Source organism: Lissotriton helveticus, chromosome 1_1 (assembly GCF_964261635.1).
Source record: "Lissotriton helveticus chromosome 1_1, aLisHel1.1, whole genome shotgun sequence".
NCBI classification, from domain to species: Eukaryota; Metazoa; Chordata; class Amphibia; order Caudata; family Salamandridae; genus Lissotriton; species Lissotriton helveticus.
The window spans coordinates 912,993,646-913,009,854 of record NC_136057.1 but is presented as its reverse complement, the minus strand read 5'-3'; the positions used below and the strand labels follow the sequence as shown (position 1 = coordinate 913,009,854).

General features: G+C 44.7%; 1 protein-coding gene across 3 annotated transcripts in view; it reads right to left on the bottom strand.

Moving 5' to 3' along the window:
• The window catches only part of TBC1D30 (TBC1 domain family member 30), a 374,894-nt gene that overhangs the window by 77,227 nt on the left and 281,458 nt on the right, over nucleotides 1–16,209 (bottom strand). For all 3 annotated transcript variants that reach the window (XM_078676239.1, XM_078676257.1, XM_078676248.1), the window contains exon 7: nucleotides 13,290–13,458. In XM_078676239.1, the coding sequence (XP_078532365.1) occupies nucleotides 13,290–13,458 (169 nt within the window). The remainder of the gene's footprint in view (nucleotides 1–13,289; nucleotides 13,459–16,209) is intronic.

Below are 16,209 nucleotides of genomic sequence, written 5' to 3'. Positions count from 1 at the left end.
GTCTTATCTTAAAACCAGGGAAGAACCCGACAACTTGTGAGTCATATAGACCCATATCCCTGCTAAATTGTGACTACAAAATCTTCACAAAAATAATAGCAGGTAGATTAGCTCGGGTAATGCCAAAACTGATACACCCGGATCAGAAGGGGTTTATAAAAGAGAGGCAAATATCACAAATCACCCACGAACTTTTTGCAGCTATCGATATAGCAATTTGTGAAAAAATCCCCCTGACAATAATAACTTTTGATGCTGCGAAGGCATTTGACCGGGTTAACTGGTCCTTTTTAAACAGAGTCATTAACAAATACGACCTTGGTCAAAATTTTAGTCATATGATATCTGAGACCTACAGAAACCCAAGAGCAAAGATTCTAGTAAATGGGTCTCTCACCAACAACTTTGCAATACAAAGAGGAACAAGACAAGGGTGTCCGTTGTCTCCCCTGTTGTTTAAGCTCTACATAGAACCCCTGGCAGACAAAATTAGAAACAATGAATCAATAACCCCTTTCAAACATCAGGAGTGGATCAAAAAGGTGGCGCTTTACGCCGACGATCTAATGATTTTTACAGAAAACTATCTAAATTCCTCCCCAGCAATAACCAAGGCAATCACAGAATTTGGAAAGGTATCCGGCTACTTGACAAACGAAGCAAAAACTGAGTCAATGAGTTGGAACACACAACATAATACTCCATATACAAAAGATAAAATAAAATACTTGGGTATAACCATAGTAAAGGACCTCGAAAAAATACCACAGCTGAACCTCAACAGGATCTCTCTAGAGACAAAAAAGCTTCTTACGGTATGGGACAAACTACCTCTAAACATGATAGGAAGATCTAACCTGGTAAAAATGTCAATTCTTCCTAAATTTACATACCTTTTCAATACTATACCTCTAGAGTTCAAAAAAGACAACCTGAAGAAAATTCAAGGAGACATAACGGCTTTCATTTGGGCCTCAAAAGGTTCAAGAATCGCTTGGAACAAAATAAGAAGGAGGGTGTCAGGGTTGCAAGGGCTGAACAATCTTTCTTAGGGACAGCTCTTTTGGTCACTAAGTGTGGCATTGCTGCCCGTTGGAGGTCCCCCTTATCCTCACACTCTATAACAATGGCACCAAGGGGTCGATTGGTGGGCGATTCAGGAGCGACCGGTAGGGACTGCCCCCTTAAACACAGCCGGCTATAGGGGAAGCAATTGGGCAAATAAATCTATGGTCCTGTTTAAGGGTGGGGTTGCTACATTTGTTGCTGTTTTGTAATGATGTACTTCATCGACTGAATGTCAATGCTTTGCATTTGTAATCTGTGAATTTCTTTGACGTGCAAAATGGAAGTCAGATTGTTCTATGCACAAAATCAATTAATCTGTTTATGAATTTCTTTTTTTTTTAAATGACAGGTCAATCCTTTCTTTTAAATATGTATAAGTCACCTCACTTAGGCTTTATTGCCTATGAGGCAGGATGCATTGTATTTAAAACAAGTATTGGCAAAGCTAATATGTCTCACCTATGTGAAAGCTATTGGCTTTACCAATGTCTTTGAGCCATGTTGTACAGCAGCATGGCTGATGTTCAGCATGGTTAAAAGTTAGTGATATGCCATAGAGTAGACTGGCATAGAAGAATGTGGTGTAGGTTGGAGTGGCATAGAGTGGAGCAGTTTACAGAGAAGTGGGGTTGTGTAGAGTAGTGTAGAGTGGAGTGCCGTAGAGTGGAGTTTGGTAGAGTGGAGTGGTGTATGATAAATTGGCGCACAAAAGAGTCACACATGAACTGAAGTGGCATAGAGTAAAGTGGCATAGACCGGAGTAGCATAGAATGACGTACAGTGTAACAGAGCGGCGCAGAATGGAATACACTCAAGTGGAGTGGCATGGAGTGGAGCATCATAGAGTGTGTAGAGTAGATTGGCGTAGAGTAGAATTGCACAGATTACAGTAGAATAGAGTGGAGTGGCATAGAGTAGAATGGCCTAAAGCAGAGTGGCATAAAGTGGGGTGGATTGAAGTAGAGTGGTATAGAGTAAAGTGGCGTGGAGTGGCGTAGAGTATCATTGTGTGGAGTGGAGTGGCATAGAGTAGATTGGCATAGAGTGGAGTGGGGTGGAGCAGAGTGAAGTAGAATAAGATGGTGTAGAATAGAGTGGAGTAGAATGTCAGAGTGGGATGGAATGAAGTATTGTGACGTGGAGTAGAGTCTCATGACAGAGTGTGTGGCATAGAGTGAAGTGGCATGAGTGGTGTGGAGGGGCATAGAGTAGAGTGGCATGGATTAGAGGGGCATGGAGTAACATGTCATGGAGTACAGTAGCTGTGAGTGCCATAGAGTGGAATGGGAAAGAGTGGAGAGGGACAGAGTGACAAGCAACAGGATGGAGTGGCGTAGAGAGGAGTGGAGTGACGTAGAGTAAAATGGAGTGGCTCAGAGAGGAGTGGCAAAAAGTGGAGTGGACTGGAGTGACAGAGTGGAGTAGAATAGAGTACAGTAGCATGGAGTGGAGTAGACTGGCAGAGTGTGGTGACATGGAGTGGTGTACAGTTGAGGAGAGGTGTGTAGTGGGGTGGCATAGAGTAGAGTGGCGTAGAACAAAGACGAGGAAGACAACATGTATTTGGCCCATTCTCCAGAGAGTAGGTAACACAAGAAAGGATGAGGATCATACTGGAGCTAAGCAATCAAAAGACTGCAAATGAGAGTGAAAATGAAAACAACTATTGTTATGCTGTGGATACATTGCAAGCCCACTGAATTGTAAAGGCGTGACCTAAATAGGAAATGTATGAATCTAATATTAAATATGTTCTTGCAGTGAAAAGATCCCTACAGCATTTTCACAGTAGCAAAGCTGGCTGTTCCATATGAAAACACTGGGTTACATTATTACCTTTAATAATGCAAATTTCAGATAGGAAACAGATAGAAAAATAATGAAACAACAATTTGAACCGTTATTAAAAAAATCCAATTCAATGCTGATGTAAAATATTTGATACCTTTTAATGAAAAGCTGCCACTTACCGGAGAGACGCCGCCACCACCAGGAGTCACACAGGGGGCAGCCAGGCACTCGTGAGCACGCCGCCACAGCCAGGAGTCACACAGGGGGCAGCCAGGCACTCGTGAGCACGCCGCCACCGCCAGGAGTCATTTCAGGGCTGAGAACTCGCGCCGCCGCTCCGGGATTACAATTCCCGGCGGCCTACGCGGCGGCGCGCTCTGTGACGCCGAGAGAGCGCCAGGAGGCGCACAAAAACAGCGCAGCACCCGGCGGAGAGGGGGAAACGCGCAAACAAGCTGCCACTTACCGGAGAGACGCCGCCACCGCCAGGAGTCACACAGGGGGCAGCCAGGCACTCGTGAGCACGCCGCCACCGCCAGGAGTCACACAGGGGGCAGCCAGGCACTCGTGAGCACGCCGCCACCGCCAGGAGTCATTTCAGGGCTGAGAACTCGCGCCGCCGCTCCGGGACTACAATTCCCGGCGGCCTACGCGGCGGCCTACGCGGCGGCGCGCTCTGTGACGCCGAGAGAGCGCCAGGAGGCGCACAAAAACTGCGCAGCACCCCGCTTCGCGGGACGCCCGGGGCGAAGCCCGGGCAAAGGGCGGGCCCTCTACGGCCCTCATCGGCAGGAAGAGACAGGGACAGGGCCCAGAACTCTGCTCCAAAATATCCCTGTAAGTTTCTTTTTATTTACATTGAGGCTGCAATTTGCTGCAAAGTCATCTTGTGCTCTGTTATCACACGACTCTAATTTCCGTTACCCTCTACGTTGACTTTCATTATGTCCAAAGCAAAATCGACCACAGCGGTTAACACCATAGACAATTACATGGTCCAGAAGGTTGCAAAAATCAATATTGATAGGAGGTCGTCATTGGGGTTGAGCCTCTCACCTGAACTGCTACTTGATAATATGCCTCTTCTTACATCTGCCCTTGACATTAGCAATGAGGTATTTCAGACACCGGAGGATAATCCATTAACGCAGCTACTAGTAGCTATTGCAGATACAGCCCCTGAGAGCATACCTGTCGAAGAAGTTATACTGCTAGAAGAGCCCCCAGTACCGGTACCAGCTCCAAGATCTTCTAAAGGGGGGGGGGGAAGAGTCTATCTAAACGGGGCGGGCTTCGCTCAAGTAAAAAACGCCCTGATGCATCCCCATTGGAAAACATTGACGAAGACACAAGGGGAATCCAAGGAGGGAAGCTAGTCTTGGACGAAGACCAATTTAAGAAATTGTTAAACGCCCTAGATAGTAAAATTAAAATTATTACTAAACCTCTCCTAAGTAAAATAGATCACCTCACGGAAGAGGTGAATAGACTAGGGGGCCTATTGCAAAAATCATTACAAGAAGCAGAAAATATTCCTAAACAGAAAATACTTAGAGTCGAATTGAAAAACACACAGACTGACTCCAGGTTAGAACTTCTGGAAAATACTCCCCTTATCCCCATGTTGTCTACTGACACAGGGGGGGTTCCAGGGGGCTAGATATCCACACTGGTGAAACCGAAGGGCTAAGCCAAAGGGACAGAAGGATAGATACTAATGTAGAGAAGGGGCCTGTAGAATTAATTGTCGAGGCATCTCCCCTGATATTGGTTTTGACAAATGTTCCCCTTTTAGAACCCGAGCAAGTTGAGAATACCCCTTCCCTGATAAATAAATCACTTCACTGGTTATCAAGGAATATGACTTTTAACTTGGGAGGCATGGACCAGCTGGCACAAGAAGTTGTGAAAGCTAGAAGAGTTGACTGGATCGGGGGTGGTACCAAAAAAATTAAAGGGGACTGTGTAGTGTTACATCTCTCTGATCCCGAAGTGCTGCCAAACATCTTAGCAAACATACACCCCCCTCAGCGTAGATCTACAGAAATAGTCCAGTTAACGCTAGATTTTTTCTATGCAAAAAAAGGGAACATCTTAAATCCCACCGTGCTTAAAACAAAATGGAATCCTGTATTAAAAAAAGGTAAATCCCTTAGTATGCGAAGCAATTGGGGTATACCGATGGAGAATAGATACTTTGCCCTTTCTGGCCTCAACGAGTGTGATTGACTGAAAGGGCAAATGACTATAGTAAAAGACATTACAACAGGGATTCAAGAGAGGGGCACAGGGGTCGCTATGAAGCCTATTGCAACTGACCGTAGCAATGATAGGGTACCTAGCTCTTGTGAAGAATCTCCTTGTATAGCGGGGCAACTGACATCGATTCCACGCATTATTGAATGTAGTGGGGAAATTAGTCCACCACCCATTTTGATCCACTCCCCGCATGAAACGCCATTGTATGAGAGGGCCAACCAGCCAAAGACAGGTATTAAAATTCTTTCCTGGAATCTGGCGGGAATTCACCAAAAACTAGAGTCTCCTGAATGGGGTGAATTTGTTGACAGCCATGACGTAATTATGTTCCAGGAAACTTGGGCAGTGACTCCTGTTTATCGGCTGGGCTTTCTAAACTTTTTTGCTCCTGCGAAAAAGAACCCAAAGGGGCGTCCCTCAAGGGGCTTAATCACATGGGTACGCCAATCTATAAATTGTACTATTAAAGCGAGGCCGGGTAACAACTGTGATTTACTCCCAATTATGATAACTTGGGCCGATCAACTCGAGATGGCCCTCTATAACATATATGCTAGGGGAACTCAAGGGGGTAAAGCCTCTGAGGTGTTAGTAGCATTAGATAATGACCTAGAGAATCTTCCAACATATACCACCATCCTAGTGGGAGGAGATATGAATACCACATTTGAACCACTAGGACAAGAGGATAATGAAATGTCCCTAGTTGAAGATACTAAATGGGGAGTCCCTCAATTGGATTTACCTGTGGTAAAGAAATGGTCTGAGGTGGCAATACAGTTGAAGAGTTTGTGCCTGGCTAGGGGGCTGAGGGCAGCAAATGGTCGCACTCCCTCAGACCTTAAGGGTGTGCACACCTTTGACAATACAAGATCAAGTAGTAGGATAGACTACATTCTTGTAGATGTTAGAGATTGGCACAAGATAATGGATATGAAAGTTACATCTAGATTAGAGAGCGACCACAATCCATTGTGTATGCTCTTTAATCTGGACCAAGGAGAAAGTTCATCTAATCAGGAAATGGGCATTATGCCGCTAGATGTCATTCTAACTAACAACCTCCATCATATCAAATGGGCATCATTGATGGATAAACCTGGGGATATGCAGGACTTGCTGGAGGTTGTTAACAAAGAGGTCAGCAGATTGCAGACTTATTGTAATGAACCAAATTTTAACAAATTAATAGAAGAGTCACATCCAAAGTTTGTTGCAATTTTACAGGGGTTTTTCTTAAAAAAAAGTTCAGCAGGGGAAGGGTCCCGGCCCCCAGAGGATGCGAGGGTGGTATGATCATTCTTGTAGAAAAGCACGGCAGAACCTCAGCCTAGCGCTGAGGTCTAAAGAAGGAGTGTTGAAGGCCAGGGATGATTATAGAAAAGCTCAAGCTAAGGCAAAAAGGTTGTGGGATCATAATCAATGGTTAGATCTTAAAAAAGCCTGTGCAGCGAAACAGCAGAAAGAGTTTTGGGCAATTTTAAAATGGGGTAGGGGGGGAATTGCTGAGTGCCCAAAGAATTATGTAGCAAAGGAAGCATGGGTGGAATTTTTCAGACCACAATATGCGGATAATTCGACCTCGCTATCCCACTCATTGCCCAAAATGGTATTTTTTAGCCATGGAATATTTTCTTTGAATGATGTAAATGTAGCATTGGATGGGGTGACTAGAGGCAGGGCGCCAGGAATTGATGGAATACCGGCAGACGTTTTTTTATCTGACCGAGCTAGCTGGTGCCAATATTTTGTATGGCTTGCGAATTCTATCGCACAAGGAGCAATGATTCCAGCATCATGGAAAGGAGCGGCGATTATCCCAGTTTTTAAAAAAGGGGATAAGGCTTTACCAAGTAATTATAGGCCCATCAGCCTTATCGATTCAGCCCAAAAACTGATGGGCAGAATGATACAAAACAAAATACAAGCCTGGATAGATGATAAGGATATTCTATCCCCGTACCAAGCTGGCTTCCGACCCCTAACTAGCTCCGTCGACCAGGTATTCAATTTTTTAACTCTCTACTGGAAAAATGTGACCCTAACAAATGGCCCATTATATGCAGTTTTTGTTGACCTCAAGTCAGCATTTGACTTAGTACCTCGGCAAAAACTATGGATTGTCTTAAGTGAACTTGGAATTAGCCCCGAGTTATTGACCTTGCTCGTGCGTATGCACGAAAATAACTACGCCAGGATAAGGTGGGGTGCACAGGGGGACGTCACAGATTCTTTCCCCGTGGAGCGTGGGGTAAGACAGGGATGCGTCCTGGCCCCCGCCTTATTCTCTCTTTATATTAATGGCGTAGTAGATTTTATAAAGCAATCCCCAACAAATGCCCCAATGCTAGATGGGGAGCGGGTTCCAGTATTAATATTTGCTGATGACAGTCTACTGGTCTCGCGGACCCCAAGTGGTTTACAAAAAACAATTGATGCATTTGGTGATTTCTGTCGGATTCGGGGATTGGAGTTAAATACCACAAAGACCAAGTTTATGAATTTGAATCCTGCCAAGCAATTCAAGGGAAAAATACATTTTAATGGGTCTATTTTGGAAGAAGTGAATGCCTTTACATACCTTGGAATTACTTTGCAGGGCAATATGAATTGGAAATCACACATGGACTCAGTGGTCTTAAAGTTCCACCAATTGGCCGGGGCTATAGCACATAAATATAAATCCTCATTAACAAAACCTATTCAGCCTGTAATGGAGATTTATAGTATGAAGGTGCTGGGCGCCTGTCTTTATGGATCAGAGCTATGGGGCTTTACCAATCTGAGCGTCTTGGCCACCGCAGAAAACAAATTTCTTCGCCGGTTGGTTGGTGTCCCGCAGAGTACTCCATCGATTCCGCTCCAATACGACCTTGGGAGGAAAAAGATCGAGGACATGGCGCGATTGCGCCCATTGTTATATTGGAGGCGCATAAAGACCACTCCGGAACTGGGTCATTGTGCATCTGCTCTTAAGGACATTATTAGCTCTGATCGATTCCACAAAATAACCTGGCTTAAAGAAATTAGGAACTTGCTTCAGAAACTGCACTTAGACCACTTATGGACTACCACTGATCCCTCCACCTTTCCATCTAAGGCGTCACTGAAAAAAATGTATTGGGACATGGTAAATGGTTCTGTTTTAATTTCCAACCAATCGTCTATGTTGACATCCCAGTACTTGGAGTTAAAAATAATTCCTGAATGCGAACAGTACTGGGATTTGATCACAAAACCCCTGGATAGAAAACTGTACTTCCAGTTCAGAGTCGGCTCCTTGCCTTTAAATGCTTTCACTCTTAAATGGTCTCCAGGCAATGTAAATACATGTTGTTACTGTAAGACACACGTTGAGGACATCCCACATTTTTTGTTCGTCTGCCCATTATATGCGGCCCCAAGAAGTAGATGGCTAAAACCGGTTTGCAGGAATTTGGGTATAAGGAAATATCTAGAAGCACTAAGAATACTAAGATCAAATTGTGCTCCCAGTCTTGCAATCGCTTTGGCCAAATACTTGGGATGGGCCTGGTTAATTCGCATGCGCACCTTAACTGCAATTGATTATTTATGATGGAAAAATATCTAATTTTAAGATCAATCCCACTTATTATGAACTAGGTATTGTGACTCTGATTTTTTATGTATGAATCTTTTTTAGATGAAAAAATTTGCCAGCATTTATAGTATTTGATTGAATTTAATGTGTATTTTATGTCGATCTTAAACTTAGCGTAGTATTTATTCTGTATAGAATAGGGAAAAAATGCTTTTATGACAATGCTGTCGAATAAAGTATTGAAACTTGAACTTGTTGAAAAGGTACTTTTAAAAAGTTGCCTTTTCCCTGCCTGAACCCTCTGGAGGACCATATGCATTTGCTCTTCCACTCCTGCCAGCCACTAATTAGCACTAGAGGAGATGTGAAGACTGCTATCAGAGTAGAGAACAAAGGCCTGTGTATGAGGAGGTGCTGTTCACTTGACAGGATGACCAGTAGCATTGGCCTCAGAAACTGGATTAACTTCTAAGTGGCCTCTGCTGTTACAGGCAAATGTTAGCGGACACCTGGGCATGGCCTTTCTTTGTCCACCCAGCCAGGCAGGCTCCAATCACAGTGGGTCTCGTTTTGGTATTACACTGTCAAATCCTACTGTATACTATATACTAGAGTATAATTGTGCTTAACAGGTCTGTTGTGGTTTTACATTTAACCCCTTCTATGCTAATGACAAGGTCAGCTCGTCATGCAGTACACTGGACGTGTGCTTATGACGAGCTGACCTTGTCATGAACAATGGGAAATATTAATCTTCAGCACAGGAGAAAAATCTCCATAGCATTGAAGGTGTTTATTTGAGACATACATCAAGGGACAAGAACAGGATGCCAGACAAGTCCTGTGTATTCACTGTATGGTTACTGGAAAATCCTACTTTATTCTACCCGACTTCTGCCCTTGAGTTTATTGTGGGAACAGTGGCTGCCCCAAACTAGATTTTAGTGTTAGAGGTGGGAAGACACTAGGATTACCATAGTACACTACACACACTACACACACACACTACATACACAGACCTCAAAGCACCAATATTAATGTGGCCAAAGACGTCTACCATCTTGAAAATGCACAAATTGCATAGGATTGGTCATGGGAACTTTCATCCCATTGGTTAGGGCATACTCAGGAGTCATTCCCATCCACTAGCTCACGCCAGGTATAAGTGTGGTACTCCCAGACACCCACTTCAGAACACTCTTGGGTCTGAGGAATATCAGAAGAGGGCTGAACCTGCTGTATAAGACCTAAAAGAGCCCTAAAGGACTGGACCGGCTCTCCCCTGTGCCCAGTAAAAAGAAGTGGACTCCAAGAGTCAGATTTATAAAGAATGCAGCTGCCCAGAGGATGTTCCTTCATTGCCGCATCCCCTTCTACATTTACCATCCTCTGCTCTCCCCATTTGCACCAAACCCGGCCCGTGATGTATATACAGTGCTGAATTTTTAACTGCACCAGCCTCAGTCTGGCTGCTATGGCCACTTCTCGTGGTGAGGTGGCCGCTATTGCCCAGTCTTCGTCGTCAAGTATAACGCCATCCCTTTCCCATTTTTCCCGTATCTTCAGGAGGGGTTCGCCAGAGTGGTTCACTAACTTTTTGTAGGTAAGCAAGATGGCCTTCGTTGGTACATAGCCATCCAGAAGTCTGTCCTCGAGGGGGGAGGATTTGGGAGGGGTTACTCCTTTCTGGAGACATGACTGCAATGCATGCCAAACCAGCATATATTGAAAGTATTCCGTGGGAGCTAGATCATACTCCTGTTGCAAGGTGGGAAATGATTTAACCTCACCCTTCACCCAGAGGTCTCCAATCTTTGAAATACCTATAAGGTCCCATTAGTCAAAGCCTCTAGATGACCACAGCTTCCCAAGCAATTCTGAATCCCAGAGTGGGATGGCCAGAGTTACCTTGCATTCCCATCCCAAGCTTCTATTAGCCGCCAGCCATATTTGCACCAAGTGTTTAGTTGGCCCAGTCAGGTGGCGCCTCCCAACGCTGGAGTAAGGCGCCCGGTTGTAATTCCCTCCTGGAAATAACCACCGATCCATCGCATAGCCCGGATCGTCTGCTTGCCTGTACGTGCCAAGATTAATAGCCACCAGATGCGCTGCCCAGTAATATTCCTTAAGGTCCGGGAGGACAATACCACTGTTGTGCCAGATGAGGTTCAATTTGGGTAGCGCTATGCGCGGTTTTCCACCCCAGAGCAAGCTCCGTGGCAGGCTTTCAATTTCTTTAAAATAGCTCGTGGGGACTAGATCTATCTAATTCAGAAAAACGTAAAGAAACCAGGGCAAGGACATCATTTTAAATAAGGACGCTCTGCCCAACAAAGAAAGCGGAAGCACCTTCCAGCGTTCCGAATCACTTTTAAGTCTCCGTAGGGGTGGGAGCAGGTTATGAGCATATCTACTCGCGGGGTCGGTTGTGATATAAATACCTAGGTATTTAAAGCCCTGTGTGGTGATCAACATCGGGCAGTTCCTGGGAAGGCCAGTGAGTGGTCTCTGAAGAACATATAACATGGATTTAGCCCAGTTGATCGAGTATCTTGAATACCTGCCAAAAATGGCAACGATGTCCAGTACCGCTATAAGGGAGGCTTTTTATGATCGTAGAAATAACAGTATGTTGTCTGCATACAGTGATATGCGGTCCTCTCACGTGTCCGCCCACTATAGGCCTTTATCACCGGATCTCTCCTCACCCAAGATGCCAAGGGTTCCAGGGCCACAGCAAACAGGAGGGGGAGAGGGGGCATCGCTGCCGGGTTCCTCTGCTAAGGTTGAAGACTTCAGACTTTTTGTTGTTTACAACTACCTGGGCTAGAGTTTTTGAATAAAGGAGCTGCACCCACTGGATGAATCTGGGCCCAAATCCCATTTTCTCGAGCACCGCAAAGAGATATTGCCATTCAAGCATATCGAACGCCATGGTAGTGTCCAGTGATACCAGTATTGCCTCCTCCTGAATAGTTGTTGCCCTCCCCATTACCTCGTGTGCTCTGCATAAATTCAAAGTGGTGTTCCGCTGGGGCATGAAGCCGGATTGGTCCGGGTGTACCAGGTTGTAAATTACCTTGACCAGGTGGCGAGGAGTTTAGCCAAAATCTTAGGTTCAGCGTTTAGCAAAGAGATTGGTCTGTAGGAGGTACAATCTGTCCGAGCCTTGCCTTCCTTGTGGATCGTCACTAAGGTCGCTAACCTTTGGTCACGTGACGATTCCCCCTGTTCTTTACTCTCCTCGAACATCCTACGCAAATGAGGGGCAAGAACGTCTGGTCAAAGTTTATATAATTCAATCGGCCGACCATTGGGTCCCAATGCCTTCCCAGAGTTTAGGCCCCTGATCGCCTGTGCAATCTCATCTGTTGCGAGTGCTCCTTCCAGATACTCTAATTCAGGGGTGGCGAGTTTTGGTAGCGTAATATCATGCAGGAGGGCAAGGGAGTCTTGCAGTGTGTAAGGTTTTTGTGATGAGTATACATGTTCATAGTAGGTTGCGAATGTATTTGTGATGTCTTGGGGGTCAGTGATTGTGAGGCGTACCTTTATTAAAATATGCAAAACCAATTGAGCACAGAGAGTAAGCAGATAACTTAATTTACAATGCATAGTCATGTTTTCAACATATTTTTGAAAAGGTCTCCTATTTACGTGAGCCGTAAGGCTAAAGGAAGATCATTCTATGGCTTGGCTGCCAAAAATGAAAAGTAAGGTCCTTCACTTTTTTGCTAATTTGATCCTTGGGGTTTTCAAAACATCGTCCAATTTCTACTAATGTGATCCTTGCAAGCTACAGAGTGGAGTTGAGATGAAGCAATTGGCTACTCCAGCTGTTCTGTCTGTTACATACAACACAGACAGCAGTACTTTAAAGCATTAACCCACTGAGCTATCTTAAACAAAATCTAACAGGAAAGAGTTACCTTACCAAAAAATAAGCAGATGAAAACACACATGTACATCACTCCATTTTAGAGATGGTTCTGTGATAACATAAGGATTTTCTGTGAATGTATTTTGTAAACATTGCCTTCAAAACCTCTGGCAAATTTCTGTGGTGCCGAAATGTATAATCACTCGTAAACACTGTTTTTTAGAAGCTTCTAAACACTGGAAAATACCCATTGGAGTGTACAAAAAATACACACTAACAACAGGAAACACTTATTGGTCTTAAAGGATGCTAAATAGTGGTTAGGTTGGACAATCGAGGTCAGCAGAAGTAATGTTTCCCTTGAGACTTTTGTAGGCCAGGGAGAGGTTCAGCAGAGGGAATCCTCTTAAAAACTACAAAGTTCTTGAAGTGGCCGAAAAGAAAGTCGCAAAGTATGATAAAGATATGGAGGACATGTAAGCCACAACAAGAGCCAGCCCTGCCATCATGGAATAGTAGGATGCAGGTATATGTAGCCTGCAGCATGAATGTTTTAAAAGTGATATAGAGTTCTCAAGTGCTTTATCAAGGGCCAGGATCTAAGAATTTAAAGGAGCACGATGTGGTAGAGCTACACAAGTTAGAATTGTTTTGCAAATTTTAAAACATGAAACACTGTATAACAGGGAGAGAAAAACAAACATGGTTGAAGGCATTTTTAGAACTCACCTCCACTTTCTCTGTTGGCAGCTTTCTGTAGAGTGTCCAGGTGTTGGGAAAGTTCAGGTAGCTTCATTCTCAAAAGGTCCCGAAAGACCGCCATATCCACAGACAATGCACGAAGATTATTTACAAAATAACCATTGGGCAGCACTTTATCTATGAGGTAAATCATAATCTGGAACAAAATGAAAACGATTTGTTATTTTCCTTCAGAATTTGCATTTCGACATATTTTCAATTACCTATACTGCCACTTGAAGCTCATTTACTCCCACCACTGGTATCCAAGATTTTGAACCTAGATATGTACCCATGAGACATGAATTTATCTTGGCACAGATCTAGCCCACGTGAACACTTGGGATCTTGACAGCAGAGGAAATCACATAGTTCTACACAACGAAACGCTGCATTTTTGTAATATTTTTAAAAGTGTAAAAATTAAACTATTACTTTGCCAGAATGCTCACTTCTTCCATGCCTTTTCCGATAAATTGTTTCACACAGTGACAGAATCGGGCTCTAACTCTTTCCAAATACTGCAAGCTCTCAAAGGATCGAGGTCCCACCTCAGAAGGCGAAAGACAGGACCAGTTTGTGAACATTGGTTTCAAATATTGCAAACATGCATGCACCAAAGAACCAAGTTAATGGCAGGCGTGGTGCTTGCATTGGGGCGTAGCCCCCAGCCCGAAGCTCCCTCGGCGTCTTTGAACTAAGTTCAAAGACGCCAAGGGAGAATGGACAATCATGTCAGTCAGGTTGATGTCGGACTGCCCACCCCCTTCAGAGTCTGAAGGGGGTGAGCGGGGTGGCGTCATATTGACTGACATGATTGTCACCAGGGGCAGCAGGCAGCACCACAAGTGTGCATGAGTGGGGACGGAGGGCGAATTTTTAGCCCGTGCCCAGTCCTGGGCACTTGTGTTTGCACTTGTTTGCGCATGCCCATTAGGAGCCCCTCGGTCTCCTAATGGGCGTGCTGCGGGCGAAGAGTAGCCATGCCCTAAGCCAATCCTTGCGCTGCTGGCAGCACCAGGATTGGATGAGAGGGGCTACAAGTCCACTCCAGGGACGTCTGTGAAGGCGCCAAGCCAGGGGAGCAGAGGTGGCGCGGACCGGCAAAAGGTAAGTTTTCCTTTTCATATTTCATTCCCTGGCACCAACCCCCGCGTGACCCTTCCCCCACGAGCCGCGACTGAAAGCAGTCCGTATTCAATGTTTCTGTTAGGATCGGTGCTCTAGTGTTGATTACGTTGCAGTCCTGCAAGCACAAGTCCAAGTTTATCCATTTGAAATTATTGTGTGGTCCTGGAAAAATGACTAAGTCCCCAGAGCCAAAATGTGCTTGTGTAGATATCCTGCGGACAGGTAAGAAGGGGTTATTCACCAGCATCCTCCAATTTGGAATAGACTGCTACGGTTTGATATATCTCCACTACTTGTTTTCGGGGTAATAAGGCAGTATTTGCCCTCCTGTGCCAGGCCATTAGTGGCCCTCAAAGGTCAGTGTTGCGGTTTCCATTGCCCCGCCTGGGACATGCCTGCTGGCTCTGGCCTGCCCCGTGGGTGCACCTTTGTGAGACCTGCCCTGGCAGACAGCATAGTCCCTGAAAGTTAGGATGGCAGAGGCAGCGTGAGTCCTTTCATCTCACTGATAGCGCCAGAAGTGTGCCAGTGTGGCCTTTAACCCCTCCCATGCCCATGACGAGCTCGTCATGAGCCACGGTGCTCCGTTGAACAGGATGTGGGATTAGTTATGTGTCTTTGGTGGCTGGTTTGCAGTACATGTTGGGCTTACTGATGGGCACAAGGAATGGAGATTAGGAGGGAAATAGTGGTCCAGTAAGGGGTGATGGTTTCCGGGAGTAGATCAGAGGAGCAGTGGAGAATGAGCATTACTGGATGCGACGATGCTGAGGGAAACTCTCCTTTGGCCACATCTCTTTGGCAGAGGTTCACTTATCCTGTACTTGGGAATGTCCTTTATCAGCTCTTATATCTTTACTAAAACATTTAACAGGTTAATACCAGTAGCTGTTCCTAAAATTTTTAATGCTGAGCATATTGTGTGTGAAGCTTTAATTCTAAACTCTTTGAACGCCTATGGAAGATCATTTTTCTCTCACCAAGCAATATATCTTGGTTCTTTCTGCGCCACCACTCAAAAATGTTACCAGCCGCCACTGGTTAATGGTATTGGTCCCCATTGGAACGTACATATATTTTTACACCATACTTTGCACAAGCACAGAACATATGTAAACTATTCTCTTTCTGTATCATATTTATAAACATTCAGTAATGTCTGGGAAGGGGGGGGAAGAGCCCTCAACAGCGCTTTACACAGAGGATGTGTTGAAATATGACGTAGAAGTTGAGAAACAATTAAATGTGCCTTCTTATTACTTTAGCAAGGTTATTCTTCATACAGTTGCTTGCCACCGTGTTATCCTTCATCACTTGTGGAAGGTCTCAAAAACAATATTTTGTAAGAATTTGTCACTAAAACGAAACAATAGAACTCAAACCCCTTGACCCATTAAGGTTATAAACATTCTTCACTAAGAAGTTGAAAAGTCAACACCATACCTAAAATGCATTAAAAAATATATATTAACTGCTTTCAAATCTGTCCAAAGAATTTCTATCACAGGGGGACACGTCCACCTTCCCTGCCTCTTTGCAATCTGAGGTACCTTCCCCTGGAGCTCGAAATAATGTTAGGAGACGATTCTGTAAACATTTTACCTTGGCTCTGCCAGGCACAGAGCGTTTCTGCTGGTAAGAGGAAAGACTCTTAATAAGAACTGCGGAGGAGTAACCTTTCCTTACTCCTTGGTCTCCCTCTCTAGTGCTCCTAGGTTAAGTTCATGTCTAGTCCGCCTCTTTTCCTAGCTCTGGCTCTTTAGGGTACATGGAGAAG